Raw genomic sequence first — 16,513 nt, 5'->3', positions numbered from 1 at the left:
TCATTCAGACCCAATGGTAAATATCCTGAATCATCTGTTAAGTGAGAGGCCTGTAGTGGTTTGAATGAGTCCCTTTCTCCTGAAACTCTCCAATCTGGGAGGCAGTGCTACATCCCTACATTGTGCTCCCTTGCCAATATCTCCTGAAAGGAGCTATTTGGGGACAATGTCTTTTATCACATTACTCTAGAGAAAAAAATTATTCATAAGGAGAATTCACCACATGAACCATTTTTTAAAGTCATCCACTGAAGACAGACAGTGAAGAGGATGATGCTTCAGCAGAAACGTTAACTAAGCACCTACCACAAGCCAGCTTTTCTACATGGTGCTTCAACTGCTGTCTTGTTTCATCTCTATGTAATTATGCATTAAGCAACTTCTTCTTACAGAAGAGGAAACAAAGTCCTAGGACAAGTGACCTGTCAAGTTAATTCCAAAACTTTCCTCCTTTCTTTCACTAAATCATGTTTCACTGAATAGTGAAATTTTCATAAAAAGCCTCAGGAGGTTTTGAAATCTAGCTTATGCTCCCAAACCACAGCTGAAAGCAAGTCTGATGGGACGTTCTAGGGCATGGTTGAAACTTGAAGATCTTGGGGATCTCAAATGCTCCTGTCACCAGTTTCCAATTTGTCTAGGGGGAAACAAAAGTATATGACTTCTTGGTGCTTTGGTTTATCGAAACTGAGAAATAGGAAAAGTATAAAAAAGTATTATCTACTCTCTTGAACTCTTTAGAATGTCATGACATATATGAAGGCTATTTAGAAATAAAAAAGCATGCAATCAGGTGCTCTAAAACCCATGCCATTTTTGGAGTATTTTTAATTTAGAGTCACCAGTGGCATTAACAGCTATAGACCTAACATTCCGGGTCCTGGAAGAGGGAAAGCAGAGGGCAGATAAATATGCAGCAGCCTTACCAGCAGTAGTCCAGTAGATGTGGAGGCAGCACGGGGATGTACACATGTTGCCAGTACATGGGGTAGAGCATTGCAGCTGCACCATGGATGCAGGCAGTCAGCTGCAACAGAAGCAGAGCAGAGATTCAGAGCTAAAAAACCAAAGTGGGGGAAGCAACATATCTTAAAGAAGCTGAGAAGTATGGAGAAAATAAGTTAACCCAATCACCCTAATACAAATTTAGGAGGAGGTGGTTCTTCAAAGTGTCTATCCATCCTTCCCCACCCCCACTTTAAAGCTAACTATAAGGCTGACAGTATAGCTCAGTGGGAGAGTGCTTGCCTAGCAAGTTCCATCCCAAGCACTGTAAATGAAAAAAATCACTAATGCAAATTTAGAGCAGAAATTTTGGAAGATGGAGAAAGGGATAAAAGAAAATAAAAGTCTACATTTTCTGAAGATTATTTAACATTTCAAGGGGTTACATGAATAAGTACTTATGTTTCCTTTCCTAACAAAATTAGGATTACTATAAATACAGTATTCTTTTTGCTCTTTTTAAAAGTTAACATTTTTATGCCATTTTCCCACATCTTTAAATCTTCTTAGAAAATATCTTTTAATGATATGCAATGAATTTCACCTGTTTAACTACTCTTTTATCATTAAGTTATAAAATTGCATCAGGTCAGTATTTTTTATGTATGGTTCCTAAATGTAAAATTCAGAGGCAAAGGTCATGCATATTTTAAGGCTTATAATAAGGATTGTAACACAAATATCAGAAATATGTTAATATAATAAAAAGAGAAGGCGGGAGGCTCTTTATACTCACCCAGCCACACACTATGATGCTGGTCTTGCTGCCTGTCACCAGCACCAAGTATTGTAGGCAAGATAGTGACTTTACCTTGTATCTATCTTACTTTTATTTTTATTTATTTGATCATACTTGTATCTATCTTTATTTCTCTGATCATGACTGAGACTGAATATTTTTTGTCTTGCAGTTATTGAATACATTTCTTAGGTAAATGGTCTATTTATATTGTTAGCCTATTTTAAAAGTGAATATCAGTATTTTAAAAATTGATTTGTAAAAAAGCACTCACTGATAATTTGCAAAGAATACCAACACTCTGTTATTTTTAAAAAATAATCTATCCTTAATTTTCTCTGCATTTCTGAGTGAAGAGAAAGTTTAAATAATTATATAGACTAATCTTTACCTTAGTGGTGAATTCTACTACTTTCATCCTAAGACAAGTCCTCCAAAATTTCTCCCAGCATTTAACTCTTTAATCCATCTGGAATTAATTTAATGTTAAGAGCTGAGGTGATAATTTATTTTTTCCACATAGTTAATCAATTTCTCTGGCACTGTTTACTGGCTAATCCTTCCTCTCCCTATTCTCTTGACATGCCATCCCTTTCTGTATCCTCTACCCTTTCATAAAGGGCTACAAATATAATAAAATCAGTATTTAATACAACTAAAAATTTAGGAAACAAAGATAATAAAAGGAATACAATTGCTACAAAATTCAATATGGCCAAAAGAGAAGGAAAAAAAACCACCTTTGGAGATATAACTATGAAGTGACAAAAGCCAACAAACACATGTTTCTTTCTGACTTTCTTCTTTAATGTTTCTTTGGTTTCTGGGAAGCCTGTTCCCAAGAGGACTTTGCTTCTTTTGGAAGCTGTTAACTGGTCTTTGCTGACAGAAGGACATTTACGTGGCGAAAGAGTGACGTGCCAAGGCCCAGTTAAAAGAATCCCAGAGGTTAGTGTAACATGAACAGCTTTAAATTGGATATTCTGCTGATGTTTCACAGTTGTGAGAGCTGTGTATTAAAGACAGGGCGCCACTTCCCCCACCCTCCCCTTCCCTCCAGACCCTGTTCTTTAAATCAGATACACACTCCGAACAGGAGGGGATCCACAGTGTCAGAGAGCTGCTCCCAACGACTCTGCCAAGACTCTGAGGTCCAATCCATTCTTCCCTATCTACTTTGGTAGGTTCCCTGACAAAGGAGGCTGCCAAATGTATATACATGACTAATTCCTTCAGGATTTCTCACAGATGAAAACTCCTTGCTGGTGCTGAGTGAGAATAAACCAGCTTTACTCCAACTTGACCCTGAAATCAGTCTAGAGGGCTACACTGGCCTTTGGCCCCAGCTCTTTCTGCACTCAGCCTTTAACTAGCATCCAGAGTGCTTTCCTTAACATGCAGGGCCAGACATATATCACTTTGTACTCCAAGTCTTTGGGGTATAACTGAGATGTCTTCACCAGGTCCCAGTCTACCTGTAAAGCAGCATCTCCAACCACAGTCTCAACTGCCTTCTCCATGTTTTCCTTTGGAATATATTTGCAGATGTAGAAATAGCTATGGACTCCTTTTCCTCTCCTCTTGTTTCTACTTATCCCCCAATGTAGCCCAGACTTGTGTCCCTAGCAAACCCTTCTCTCAGGTCTCTGCACACACACTCCTCCCCTCCTCTTTGAAGTCTTGCCTTGGCTCCCCTGGATATGTGTCCCCATTATTAACTGGATTGTTACTGTCTGCAGTTTACACCCTGATTATAAAGTACACAAAGTCCCCGTCTCCCTTCATCCCCGTGTTCTCAGTGTCAAAGCACACATATAAGTGCTGTTTAATGAGATGTGTCCTGAATAAATAAAAAACAATTCCTACTTAGCATATATTCATCACAACATAAAGGTAGCTGGTGACTTGGCTTCAAGACTACTGTACCAACATTTTCATGAGTCCCACAGAGTAGGGCATATGACTCAAATTCTAAAACAATAACATGCTTAGACATACAAATATACCACTTTTGGAAAATCACTCATCCAAAAATATGCCTACTCTGTAACTCTAAAACATATCAAATAAATAAAAACACTTCAAAACCTATAAGGTACTTTACAAACATAAAGTAACGTCATCTCACGTTCATTTGTAATTCTCTGAAAGAGTCATTGGATAGAGAGGTCCTGTGTGAGACAAAACTTGATTAGCTTCTTTTTAACTGAAGTTGTTTGGGGTCAAAATCTTATCCTCAGGAAATGTTCTTTCCATGTGTCTGTCCTTAACCTCAAAATAAGTCTACTAAGCCAAATACCAACATTCTAAAATTACTTATCCTTGATGCAAAATAATAATAATAATTAATAAATAAAATCAAAGCTTTTAAGGTGCTTGATCATTTTGTTACAGGATTTTTCTAAGGGACAAATCTCTGCAGTTGGGGTAAAATGCATTCACCCATGTGATTAAGAAAACAAACAAACAAAGCGGGGAATTGTTTGGCTCCTTTCCAAAATACTAAATAGCACAAATTATGTGCATTGTTACTTAAGAACAGCAGTTAAGCTGATTACAGGAAAAGTCTGACCATATATCTATGCTTAACCAGAAATGATGTACTATGACACACAAAATATCACTAACTACTTATTTTAAAAATAACTCTAAGTCCCATTTCTAAAAATGAAAGTCTTAAAGGACTATGCTTTTTCTTCATAGAAGACAAAAATTTTAAATAATGAAAAGTATACAATTTGGAGTGTAGTAGTCAACAAAGGGGTATTGTGAATATTTAATTAAAGTGCAAGTTGAGGAAAATGATTCTATCAAATCTCACTCAGTGGGAGGATAGAAAGATAGTATGTGTAAAATTTGCCCAAAGTCATTAGTCACAATGAATATTCATCAGAAGCCAATTATCAATCCCATTTAATGACACCCCAAAAGATTTTGCCCTGAAGCAGCTGAATAGTCTAGGACTCCAGACAAAACTAGACAAATTATACAGCCAACAGCTAGTCTAGCCGGGACACAGATTGGAAGGTAAACCACTGGTGGGTTTTTTGGCTGCACTTTAGCAAATTCTGTCCTCAATTAAAGGTGCACAAGGTCAGTTATATCTTGGAGCTTTTTATATAGCTCCATTAGGTTTCTTTGAGGCTGAGGAAGAAAAGGAGAGAAGGCAGAGGGGGTAGGACATGAATGGAGAATGATCAATGATAAAGGTAGAAAAAAATCACAAGGATACTTTTTCTTTCTCTTATTTATTTTTTTTAGTTTAAGGTATAATGCATAGATTGTCAAGATTTCAGATTCCAATGCCTCAGTTATTCCCAATACAACTTTGCAATTTAAAATGGAATTAAAAATAAGAATCCCTCCTTAAAAAAAAAAATCCCCACAGGTTAAGTGCCAGGCATCATTTTGGGGCTTGAATACTCACAAAGTACTGCTTTATGGAAATGTGTGTGGATACACAAGCATCCTCTTCATCACATTTCACAAGTAAGGAAATGGTCTCAGAGCTGAAATAAGTTGCTTAGGGCCACTCACTAGTAAGTGATAGAACTGGGACTCACATCCAGGTCAGACTATAATGGCCACGATTTCTATAATGTATAAATCAACTTAAAAAGTGTTTGTGTGCCTATCCTGTGCCATCCACAATGCGGAGATTTCTAAAATAGATAAGATATTGTCCCTGTTGGCACTGCCCAATTATGTAGATAGGCATTTGCTTCAGTGTTGGATGGCCACATTTCTAGGATAAAAATACAAGTAACAGGAAATAATCTTTTATTTATTTTTTTTAAAACACACACAGTTTATCACATGCCTAGGGCATGAGAGTCTTAGATTAAAAAATAATCATTTTTAAAACAAACAGATCTGATCATTTCCTGAGGATTAGTAACATTTAACTAAGGTGTTGTAGTGTCTTTAATCCACAGGAAATTCTAGACAACAAACTAATGACTGTTAGTCAAAGGGAAAGGTTTATATGACATTGTGGGCACACATATCTGAAATACTGGTTTAAAAGTAGTTGAAAGTCTGTGTTTCTGGCATGTTCTCATTCACATACTTGCAGAGTCTTCTACTAACTCTCTTTTTGATCTGAACAAGCTTCCTCTCCTGGGTCTCAATTTCTCCAATATGTAAAATGAAAGGCTAGTTACAAGATTCCTATGGAAGTTGACTATTCCTCCTCTGCCCCCATTTACCCTCTTCAGATATACTGACTGAATATAAGTCTATCTCAAAGTTGGTCTCGCTTCCTCCTCTCTGCAGCTACAGAGGCCTACCCCAAATTCATGAGCTAAGAACCATCTTCTATCAGCCACCCCATTTCCATCAGTTGACTGTGGAGGGCACAGCCTTCCTCTGAGCCACTGATGTGCTCAAGATCTTAGAGAAGATGCTCTTAGGAGACTAGGGCCATGATGCTCCAGATTCAAGTCCCACAAAGACAGAGACCCCACTGGAAGCCTTTTCTGATCCCCCATCATGTTGACACTGAGTGGGAGCCATATTGATATTTGGGGAATGTGAGCATGCCTCCAACTGAGTGTCATGAGAAATAATAAGTGATATTACCAGACAGATCATGAATTGCAGTTGTTTAATAAAACACAACATTTCTTAAAAAAAAAAAAAAAAGTGTTGAGATCCCAGTTCTAAAACCTGGCAGAGGAAAAAAAAAAAAAATCAGATGGTCACAGTCATTCTTCACATTCTAGAATTCAGAATGTTAAACAATCAAACTGACACCTGCTTCACTGTTAGAGGCATCTGACTTTCCCCTCTGAGCCTAAACAAAGGGTAGAGGAAAAATATGAGCCTGATAAAACAAAGGGTAGAGGAAAAAATGCCAGATTACCAGCTTTAAAGTTAAGATATTTTTAAGTCTATTTCAACCAAGAATCATCCTAGTTGTAGAAGATGTAGAGTGTTTTACAGATGTTGTTAGCTTTCTCAACTTGAGAATTAGATTATTTTATTAAACTATAAGCCATCTTTGTAGTCATCAGGAAATAAATGGTACCATGATTCAAACAGTATTGTGTGGTTTTTTTAAAATTATGATTTATTCTCAAATGGAAAATCCACTGTAAAATCAGCAAACAATTTTAAGCAAAATCAGCAGAGACTTTATAAATTAGCTTAGGTCAATATTATGCTAAGTGAAGTAAGCAATCCCAAAAAAACAAATGCCAAATGTTTTCTTTGATATGAGGGTGCTGATCCATAATGGGGATGGGGCGCATGGAAGGAATGGAACTTCAGACAGGGCAAAGGGGAAAGAGGAAAAGGGAAGGGGCACAGGTAGGAAGGATGGTGGAATGAGATGGACATCATTACCCCAAGTACATGTATGAAGACATGAATGGTGTGGCTCTACTTTGTGTACAACCAGAGACATGAAAAATTGTGCTCTATATGTGTACTATGAATTGAAATACATTCTGCTGCCATTTATAACAAATTAGAATAAATGAAAAAAAATTAGCCTAGGTCAACCCTTCCATAGGTCTGAGAAAAACCTTTAATTATAATTAGTTCAGCATGTTTCAATTGTGCTTATTATATCTGTCAGGGGAAGAGCTGGCTTTTAAGAAACTATCAAAGATGGTTTAGCAGAGAGGCAACTTTGAAAGTCTCAGAAATCAAAGAAACTTCCACTAGTCTAGACAGATGCCAGATGTGTTAATGGAAATTGTTAGAGTCTGTAAACAAGTCAAAATGACACCTGGCATTTTGTCAGGGGAATGTTAAAGTTCGTAAACAAGTCTGGATGGTGCCTGGCAAAATGCCAGAGGGAGTGGTTTGAGAAGTAACAAAAGCGAGCTATTAAGTGTGGAGATTCCTTATTGGTTGACTGATGTATCTAGTTTATGCTAATTAGATAAGCTGTGTGGAATGTATAAATACTGCTCCTGTCCTGCAATAAACGGCTTCCACTCCTGCTGTATCAAGTACACAAGTTATTCGTCACCCCCCGGTTATTTTGCCCAGCCAGCCGGGCTGCGGCAGGAAATAAGGAAAAGAGCAAAGAATGCCCTGCTTTTCTTAGAAGTGAAGATGCAGTGCTTCTTTTTAGAGGGACGGGGGAGCAATGTTTCTTTAAGCAGTTTCTCTTTTAGTTTGGTGGGATTCATCTTACCTCCTCTTTTTCTACTATCTTTTGGAGGAAAGAGAAAGAAAACCAAACAAACAAAAACACCAACATGGAGTCCAACAGATACCTTCCCCCAAGAGCAGTATCATCCAAAGTCAAGGGGAGGCTTACTCAGGAAAGCATTGGCCTACTGAATCACTTCTCTTTCCTAAAGCTACCTACTAGCTAGAGTAATTAGAGTAAGTTATTAACCAGAATAATAAGCTTTCCTGCCAAGATTTGACACTTCAAAACATCAAAGCAACTAGAACTGCCAGAGAAAAGCTTTAGCTACCAAAGCAAAGGCAGAATCTATGGTGTGGTAAACTGTAAAGAAGTTCATTGTACCAGGAGTGGAGAAAGAGCTTTCTTTTAACCTTCTAGGTGAAAAAGGAAAAGGCAAGGTTACATGGGGATTGATAACAATTTACTGAAATACAGGGACAGCAGTCTCCATTAGGCAGCCAGTCCCCCATTCTGCATCTGTGACAGGCATTACTAACTGATCATGGGGTTGGGATATGGCTGGGCATCCCTCCTGACATGCATCTGTTGTCAATGAATCAAAGTTCAAATTCAAGGAGACATTTGTTTGCCAACTCAAGTTAGTATATATGATTATTTATATTTCTTTATAAATATTTGTAAGATATATATATATATATATATATATATGTATATATATATATATTTGAAATATTTGTAAAACATATTAAGCTAATGGTTTATAATATTGCTTTAATAAGTAATAACATTTTTAAAGGAAAGTAAGCATAACTGAACATGGAGTCAGGAGTACCTGTTTATAAGGGACTCATACACAAAGAAGGAACTAAGGAACCTTTGTGTGGTGCCTTGCTAAATCTGATGTATGGAGGGAAAAAAGGATCCCCCCTGTAGAGTTTTGTTGTGCAAATAAAACCTTAGAGAAGGACAATAAACTCAGAAAGATGAAAGCCATAAAATAGCCCCTATCATAATCACTTAACTAGCATTTACTATATGCCAAACATGGAGGATAGTACTTCACATATATTCAATCCTTTTAATCTTCACAGCAGCCCTCTAAGGTAAGTAGCCTCACTGTTCTGTTTTACAGATGAGGAAACTTGCATAAGGTCCACAGAGCTCAAGGCGGAGCTAGAACATGAACTGAGTGAAGTCAGGCTCCCAAATCTGTGCTCTAAGTTCAAGTGAAACTGCCTCTGTGCTCTGATCTGTATTAATCTGACAATTACTAAGTATCCATTATGGGTATGCCATGCCCTGGAGCAATTTCAATAGAGAGAGAAAGATCAAAATGCAAACAATCAACTTCAACACAAAAGCATTATGAAAGAGGTGCTATAATGGAGGTTTGAGTGTGTCAGCATATAAAGAAGGAATCCCTAATTCTGCCTGGGGCAAGCATTGGGTGGCACAGACTGTGAAGGCAGAGCTCTTCAATTCTGGAGGACAACAGTGACATTGCTGTGCTGTTCTCTGGGGATGGGGGGAACCAGGTGGAATGGTGGGTCAAGGGAAGGTGGAAGCTCACTAGGTCACTCAGATCTATGTAGTGATGACTGCAAAGACTTGAATAAGAAATGACCATTGACTCAATGAGTAAGTGACTAGTGAGAGGGAGTGGGTACGTAAAACCCCTCACATTGACATGACTGTCCTCTGTGGCACGGATTCCCTCCCATCCACTGTTACCAGTTGCGCGTGTGGAATCTGAGCACTCTCCATGGTCTCTATTACTCTCCAGCTTGGGGATTATTGCCCACAAAGATGAGGTTCTGTGTCAAATGATATTTACTGGATTAGTAGTATGTGCCCAGTTTTTCATATCTATGCTCATGAATCTTTCATACTCCCATTTTTACAGAAGAGGGCAAAGAGACTCCAAAGGTCAACTTGCTCACAATCTTATGGCTAGAAAGTGGTTCAGGGAGGATTAAGTACATGGCAGAGGCAGAAACTAAACAAAACTATCCTGCCTCAAAATCTGATGCCCTCTCCCCTGACCCCCTCTCCCTTGACCCCAAAGTTAATGTCCTCTGTCTTGGGAAAAGGTATCACAATAGGATATCTGTGAGCCTAGCTGGATGTCTTGTGTAGCCATCAAGGTAGCAGCAAAGCAAAACTGTGAATTTTTACAAATCTCTATCAAACTGCATGACCTAATCTCATAACCCACTGTCTTGAGTAGTCTACCAAAGAGACCATAGCTACTGCCTGCAGAAACAACACAACAAAATTATGCCCTTGCCCCAGTGACTTAGTACATAGTAGGTCTTCATGTTTCCATAATGAAAGCCTCAGAGATGTCTGCCAAAGTGGGTGCCATTTAGGGATTTTCGAGTTCATTAAGATGTAAGTGATTTGGATATAATCCATTAGTGTTTTTTGGTAGAGCTTTGATTCATAAGAGCCATATAAGAAAAAATCAGTTCTATAATTTAAAGAATATACAAATTTATTTCACAAATTCCCCACATTACTAAAATAATAAAAATTTTAGGTCTTTTTTTAATGAAATGGCTAAAAAGAAATATCACTTTTCTAGATGTATTATATACATGCTCTAGATGTCCATCACACTGATGGACTGCATTGGCATTCCATAACATTACTGAGAGCTTGAATATATTATATTTAGCAGTGTCCTTCTCTAGTCTATCCATGACCAAAATCGAAGCTCTGCCAAAAAGAAGATGAAGAAAAACAAAGAATTTTTTAAAGTGCTAGTCTATACTCATAAAAGCCTTCTACAGAAATGTAATCAGTCTCGATTATGTAGCCTCAAAATGAAAATAAGTCTAATGATGCAAAATAACAACTGCCAATAAAGAATTTAATTTTTTTTTTTTTTTTGGTCTTAGAGAACTGACTATTCAGTGGCTCTAAATCTGGTCTGCCTGCTGATCATTTGGGAAACCTTAAAAAACATAAATTCCCTGGTTCCATGCTAGATATTTTGAATCAGAATGTCTGGAAGTACTGCTACGAATCTACATTTTTAAAAAGTTCTCTGGGAATCCTGAATAATCTGAATCTTACAAAGTAGGTGCTCAAAGTTTGTTGAAGCAATGGCAAAACATGCAGGAAAGGAAGGTAAAAACCAAAAGGAGACCTTGGCTGGTTGAAGTTACATCAAAAGATCACAAATTAAACTGAATGCTCTATATTATACAGTCTCTAGAATATCTCAAGATTCTCTTCATTCTGGTTATAGTTCAATGTGAGCATGAGAAACTCAACTCACACATAATTAAGTGTATAGTTAAAAAAGTATAGTTAAAAAAGCAGTTAATTTTATATACATTTTTAAAAAAACATAGAAAAACCACATAAATAAAGCATACCATTTTTTCCCCTATTTCCTGTCAGTGGAGGTTCCTTTCATTTATCTTTAACTGTTTTTAATATTCTCTGAGCCACAATAAAATTTTATGTAATGGAGATTAGAGAGGCTACGCTATTTGCAAGTTTGGCTGCAGAGTCTGTATTTCATGCCACTTCATTACATTTTGTTAAGGATTTCCCTCTTCACCAAAAGGATTAGTTTTCTTCTCACTTCTTTGAATACTCTTCTTAGGTTGTTGGTGTGAACTAGGTTAATCTCTCTCTCTTTTAACATATAAAAGATGAACAAACAAAATGTTCGATTTATTTTATTTTTTAAATAGAAAACTAAATTTAGTCTTAGAATTCTCTGTTTGGGAAGTTTCCAGTTACAAGGTCTTGGCTTCCCTTGAGCACAGTTTGAAACAAAATAATGCAGTTTGTTCCTACGGCTGGAACATGCAGAGTGGAGCGTGCAGGCAAAGAGGCTCTGGCTCAGCTCCAGTATTTCAAACCTTCTTAAACTGCCACTCTCATCTCTGCTTCAAGGGCTGCAGATAAGCAAACAGGATTAGTTTTTTTCTTGTCCAGAAGAACTAGAAAAGCATTGTACACATGATTTATGTGTCCAGTTCACTACATGGGCTGGCACAGTCACAGCAACGTAAAGTTCGCTGGGAAAGAGGTAGAAAAGCCAAATCTGAAAAACTGCCCTGACCACAAACTGGCCCCTTCTTAGGTCATAAGACCAGATGGTGCTCAGACAATAGAAGCTGTCAGTGGGAGTGGATAGGACAGGATGGGGGCAAAGTTGGGAAAATATCCAGGACTTCCCTTGAATACTAAAGCATGTATTGAGGCACTGGTGAGAAGACCCAGTTATCACCCACCCCTCCTTGGGCCACGGATACCTGGGTCCTGCTCAAGTCCCACATTCTCCAGGACAAATTTGCATTTACCTAGTTAGGAAGAAACTGACAGGGAAATGATATTCAGTTATTTTCCCCTGTGCCTAAGTAAGTTACCACCAGAAAAGCATTAACTTTTTCATAGGTATGGGAGCCACAAAAATAATTGGGTGTGGAGGTTCAGTTAATTAGGTAATGGTCTTGCCGATAAACAATAGTTCCTTCCTAAGAACTTGTTTTAAAAAGCATACATTGGATATGACAAAAATATATTACTCAGGAAAGTAAATATGCTTTTGTCATACCTTAGCTAGGTCTTCTCAATTTTTGAAACTTCTTCCAGTACCCTTAAATTATAAAGGGGGCAAATAGAGTTGAAACACACAAGAGCTAGAAGGAGGTGTAGCACACATATTCCGAAGCCACAGTGAGTCAGAGTGGATCTGGCCAGGGTCCCACCAGGGCCATGCTCAGGGCAGATGATGCAGGCTGGGCAGGGAGATGGCAGAGTGGAATAATGTGCAGACAGTGGGCAGACTGAACAACATTTGAGAAACAGGGCTTTGGCTTACAGAGTACATGTGTCAGTTAGAAAACTGCACATTGGCCTTTTGATGCTTCCCTGGTGCCTGGAGTGGCGCTGGCTGCATGCAAGGGCTTTGTTTAAATCTCAAGGGGAAATGCCAGGCATGGTGGCGTATGCGTGTAATCCCAGCAACTCAGGAGGCTGAGGCAGAAGAACTGTAAGTTGGAGACCATTCTCCAATTTAGCAAGGCCCTGAGCAACTTAGTGAGACCTTGTCTCAAAATAAAAAAATAAAAAGAGCTGTGGATGGGGACTGGTACTGTGGCTCAGTGGTAGAGCACATGCCTGGCATGTGTGAGGCCCTAGGTTCAATCCTCAGAACCACATATAAATAAACAAAGTGAAAAATCCATTGGCAACTAAAAAAAAAAAAAAAAAAAAAAGTTGGGGATGTGGCTCAGTGGTAAAGCATCCCTGGGTTCAATCCCTACTATCAAACAAAGAAAAACTAAAGGGAAGAGCCTGAATGCGCAAGCAAAAGCAATGGCCAAGCTGAGATTATTGCTGTCATTCAGACCCACGGTCAACAGAATCATGCCAAGAATATTTCTCCGAGTGCAAGTGTCCGAGTGAACTCATGACAAATGGAAAGTTACCAAGGAGGCAGTATGAGGCAGCCAAAAGGATTTTGGCCTGGAGCCAAGAAAAGTGGGTTTTAATTCTTTCCCTGCAGCTCATTTTAGATAGGACACTTCAACTTTCTGGGTGTCAATAGTCTCATATGCAAAAGGAGGACAAAGTAGACCAGCTTCTGGGGCTGATGCAAGAACTAATCACATATATATGACTGCTCAATGCCTGGGACGTAGTGTGAGGCTCAGAAAGGTTAACTTGAAAGAACTTTAGGAGTGGGGGAACCAGGGCCGACCACATAGAGTACTCAGCATGCATCTAAACAAGGGTTTACACATGCTTATTCTGCCCATGCTACCAACATGCCTCTCTAAGAGTTCTGAAGTTATTTATAAGCTACACAAGAAATGCCTCTCATTATTATAAAATCTGGTCTTATTTTTCAGCCAAACCAGCATTACCCTGCCCCACCTATCCTTATCCACCAGCTTTGGCTCAACGTCTCTTCTGGCTTTTTACAAGAATTTTCAAATTATTCCTTCAGGAGGAGGGACAGTACTAACAATGTGTCCCTGGCTCTTGTGACAATTCCTGTACAAGGGTTCTAAAAATAGTGTTGAGGAGTGGCACCGAGTAAACAACCTGGTCACCAATGCAAGCACTTGGGCTAAGATTCATTTGTCTGTGTAATTCCCAGAAGTTCCTTCCTTTCCTGAAACCAAAGCATCCCTCTCCCGACACCAGGTCAAAATGGTTGATATGCATGGCTCTTTCTCCCACTGACTGGTATGTGACTTTGGGCAGGTTATTTCACCTCCCCGATGGATAGGTTGCTATAGAAAATGGGAATAATACTGATCTTCTAGGAGTCCTGATGGAATTAGGTAGGATCATCTCTATAAACGTCTTACCTTCTACCTATCTGCTATCCACAGAATTTCCAAAAAGCAGTAAGAATTGAACTCAGAGATAAAAATATGGAAGAAAAATGGCACCTATGTGGTATAAGAAATCACACTGAAGTATTTACATTAGAGAACAAGATTTAGTTAAGCCTTCCCTATTTATCATTTATAAAGAAAAACAATCAATATACATTAACTGAGCAAAGAGAACAAAAACTTGCATTTTTCTTCTACAGAACATCATGATGTTATTGACCAAGACACCCTGGAATGCATTTTACCTGACTCTGAACCAAATATTGTATGGTTTGTCTCTATTGGTACACATTTTCATAAAAGATAGCGCTCTGGGGTGTTCCACAGCTTTTATTCTTTCAGATGCTTAATGGCTATGAGGAGCATTAAGCCCACACTTATCAAACAAAACTGAGAAAAATGTAACTTGTTAAGGTATTGCAAGCCACATCAGAATCTGCCAAGAGAGGAGCATCAGACCATCCTGGGCCTCGGCTACAAGAAAACGAAAAGCCCCTCTCGAGGAAATAAGACAACAACTTTTAAATTCTGAATTTGGACTGGTCCAAAGACTTGATGGAACTAAGGTCTGTTCAACTATGTCACCCCAGAAGCACTCCCGGAAACTGACCAGGACGCTGCCCCTTGTATCTAGCTACTACCCCCAAACAGGTTTCCATAATCAAACAGAAAATAAAGAATTCAGAAAAAGAAAAAAAAAAGAATTCAGTTAAGAATCAACTATTGTTCAATAATTTTTTAAAAGTCAAAGTAATAGATGTTTATAGTCTTAAAAACAAAGCCAGAAAAATAGCAGTAAAGGTTTACACTGAAAACCAACAATCTTCTTTAAGATTCTCCTTACCCTTAACTCGATGTAATCACAATGAACATGGGATTTATCCCCTTGTTTTAAATAACTACTTCTTGGATTTTATTTTAAAGATTAAAATATGACCTCCCATTGAAGCATTTATTGCTTTATTGTAAACATATATACGTACTATACGCCAGATCCTATTATAAGAGTTTTACAAGTATTTATTCCTTTCAATTTTACTTGATAGAGATCAGTGGTCAACTTTTATTCTGAACCTTGGTACAAGCACTACTTTGTCGCTATCACTGAATAAAAGCTGTTTTGGGGATGGAAATGTAGCTTAGTAGTAAAGCACTTGCCTAGAATGTAAAGATCCTGGGTTCAATCCCCAGAACTGTAAAAAACAAAATCAATAAAGGAGATGATGGTGAAAGAAGTTTTAAGTTTGGTAGCACACTAGTTTCCTCATAAGGATGCGCCTGCAGAAAAGGAAAAATAATGATGCAAAAGACAAGGGCTTACTGCTGGACCACTTTCCTTGAGTTAGCAAGAGGAAGCTGAAGTGTCACCCTCTCAGCAAGGCATTTCTTGCTTTAAAAATGGCAAAGCCTGTCGCCTCCCCATTCCCAACCCACTCTCCTCCTCTGCTTCAACCCTTAGTACTTACCATCAGTGGCTGTACTAAGTTTAACATTCCTTGTTTACTGAGGGTCTACCCTACAAGAATGCAGCCTTCACGAGGATGGGGTTTTTCTTTTTGGTCCAGTGTTGCATCCCTAGTGCCGAGGATAATGCCACAATAAAATATTTGTAGGATAAAGTCAGAGGGACAAGTGGGGTCGACTTCAGGAGAGTACAGAGTTAACCACAAAGGGAAGGCAGGGTACTGAGTACAGATCACAGGAGGCTGACAGATGTAGAAGGCTGCTAGGACTCTTTTCTGAGGGATTCCATTAGATAGGTAAAGAATTGTAGGTTACAAATCATCCTCCTCTAGATGTTCAAGATATAGGTTCACTGTTTTCTGATTATCAAAACTGTAAAATGTCATGCAACTTTTATTCTGAATCTTGGTACAAGCACTACTTTGTCGCTATCCCTGACAGTCTAAATCTTCTTGATACAGGAACTTGGTATCTACTTCTTTAATTAAAAACAACAACAACAACAAAATTGAAGTATACACACACACACACACAAAAAAAAAAAACAAACCCACACAAATATGTATATCATATAATGATTTTTAAAGAAGAAAACTTAAGAACCCCAAACCTACCACCCAGCTCAAGGGTTAGCAAACTACACGAAAAGGCTAAGTGTGTGTACTGCCTGTTTTCGTAAACAAAGTTTTATTGGAACACAGGCACAACATTATTTTACTATGGCAAACTAAAGGTCAGGCCTGGTAGTTATGACAAAGACAATATGGCCTGTATAGTCATATTTCTTATTTGATCCTTGTCAGAACTTTGTTGATCTCTACCTAG

At 38.3% G+C, this 16,513-nt stretch overlaps 1 protein-coding gene across 21 annotated transcripts in view; it reads right to left on the bottom strand.

Annotated features, from left to right (window-relative positions):
• Positions 1-16,513, bottom strand: part of Dennd1a (DENN domain containing 1A) — a 462,364-nt gene that overhangs the window by 221,334 nt on the left and 224,517 nt on the right. For all 21 annotated transcript variants that reach the window (XM_048813081.1, XM_048813091.1, XM_048813093.1 and 18 more), the window contains one exon: positions 927-1,027. In XM_048813081.1, coding sequence (XP_048669038.1) covers positions 927-1,027 — 101 coding nt within the window. The remainder of the gene's footprint in view (positions 1-926; positions 1,028-16,513) is intronic.

Source organism: Marmota marmota, unplaced genomic scaffold, assembly GCF_001458135.2.
Source record: "Marmota marmota marmota unplaced genomic scaffold, marMar, whole genome shotgun sequence".
NCBI classification, from domain to species: domain Eukaryota; kingdom Metazoa; phylum Chordata; class Mammalia; order Rodentia; family Sciuridae; genus Marmota; species Marmota marmota.
Note: the sequence above shows the minus strand (reverse complement) of the source record. Positions and strands in the feature narration are given on the sequence as shown.